The following is a 1,199-nucleotide window of genomic DNA, read 5'->3' as shown; positions in this document are numbered from 1 at the left end:
TTAAAGGTGACCTCAGTGCGGAGCTGAACGGGTGCAGCAGAGGCAGCCAGTGACAGGAAGTGGGGACCTGATTTCCTTGACACAAAGGTGTATTGAGTGATGTCTGTGTGTTTGGATTCTGTGCACACACTGACTGCTGGTGAGGCACTTTGCTAACATCTAGCTGTGGCTGCTGATCTGGGTCCTTCACACCTGAATAAGAGGAAGTGGATGGCTCTCTCAGCTGGCCTCATACAAAGCCTCTTGGTTTGCTGTGCTTCATCCTTGGATTCAACTGCAGATGCTGCAAAACAAACAAAAACACCAAATTATTGTCTTGTTTTTATCACATTTTGCAATAAAAATAACTGAAATGGTTTTTTCACTTGTGCTAGATGTGTGAGATGTCTTTTCCTCTTTTTGCCCTAAATACAAACACATTCGAATTTTAAAAAGTGATTCAAACGCTTTGCTGTGAATGTTTCATCATTTAGAGCAGCGATGGGCCCGTGTATGAACTGCATATTGGCCCTTTGGACGTATGTAGTTGTCTTTGGTAGACCACGCTGGATTTTCTTTGGCATGACGACATCTTTCTGTTTCCGCCTGATCAGAATATTTCCTATGCTCATCCTTTGAAAGTGACTTCCACTGTGGACAGAAGAACACAAAAAAACACTCAGCACATAGAAATACACAGGTACACTGCTACTTCACATAGCTACAGCATGCATGCACAAACACAGGCATGAAATATTAGATGCATAAATATATGGAGAGTTACAAACTTACTCTCTCTCCCACGACTGCATTTAGAGCTGCTCTCTCAGTGACGTTTAGTTCAGCTTTGACCTTTGGCCTTTGCTCCTTAGGATAAAGCATGAAGACGTTTGGTGGCTTCTTGATGTATGGCCTGTCTTCATCTTGTTGGGACACAGAGTAAGAGCAAGCAGATTCTGCGTGAATCATTGTAGTCAGTTTCCAGAAAAAACAGCAGAGAAACTTACTTTGGAGTGGAGCTGTCGGGTGGAGGAGATACAAAATCACGCACCTTCACACCGTGCTTACAGATATACAGAGAGACAGATACACAGCAAATTCAAAAGTGTTAAATTTTTGGTGTTAATAGTCTTCTTGCAAACGTAGAGTTAATTTTACTCTAAGCAGAGTCACATTCTTTTAATGTAACTCTGAGGTGTAAAATGATAGTAGTTAAAATC

The 1,199-nt window shown here is 41.7% G+C and overlaps 1 protein-coding gene across 1 annotated transcript in view; it reads right to left on the bottom strand.

Annotated features, from left to right (window-relative positions):
* The window catches only part of LOC106456331 (putative nuclease HARBI1), a 2,821-nt gene extending 1,873 nt beyond the window's left edge, over nucleotides 1-948 (bottom strand). The window contains exon 1 of the mRNA XM_013913076.1: nucleotides 772-948. Coding sequence (XP_013768530.1) covers nucleotides 772-948 — 177 coding nt within the window. The remainder of the gene's footprint in view (nucleotides 1-771) is intronic.
* Between the last annotated feature and the right edge of the window lie 251 nt (nucleotides 949-1,199).

This window comes from Pundamilia nyererei, unplaced genomic scaffold, assembly GCF_000239375.1.
Source record: "Pundamilia nyererei isolate P.nyererei 1_Seehausen unplaced genomic scaffold, PunNye1.0 scaffold00114, whole genome shotgun sequence".
Classification (NCBI taxonomy): domain Eukaryota; kingdom Metazoa; phylum Chordata; class Actinopteri; order Cichliformes; family Cichlidae; genus Pundamilia; species Pundamilia nyererei.
The sequence above is the reverse complement of the archived record's forward strand: the minus strand, read 5'-3'. Positions and strand labels throughout refer to the sequence as shown.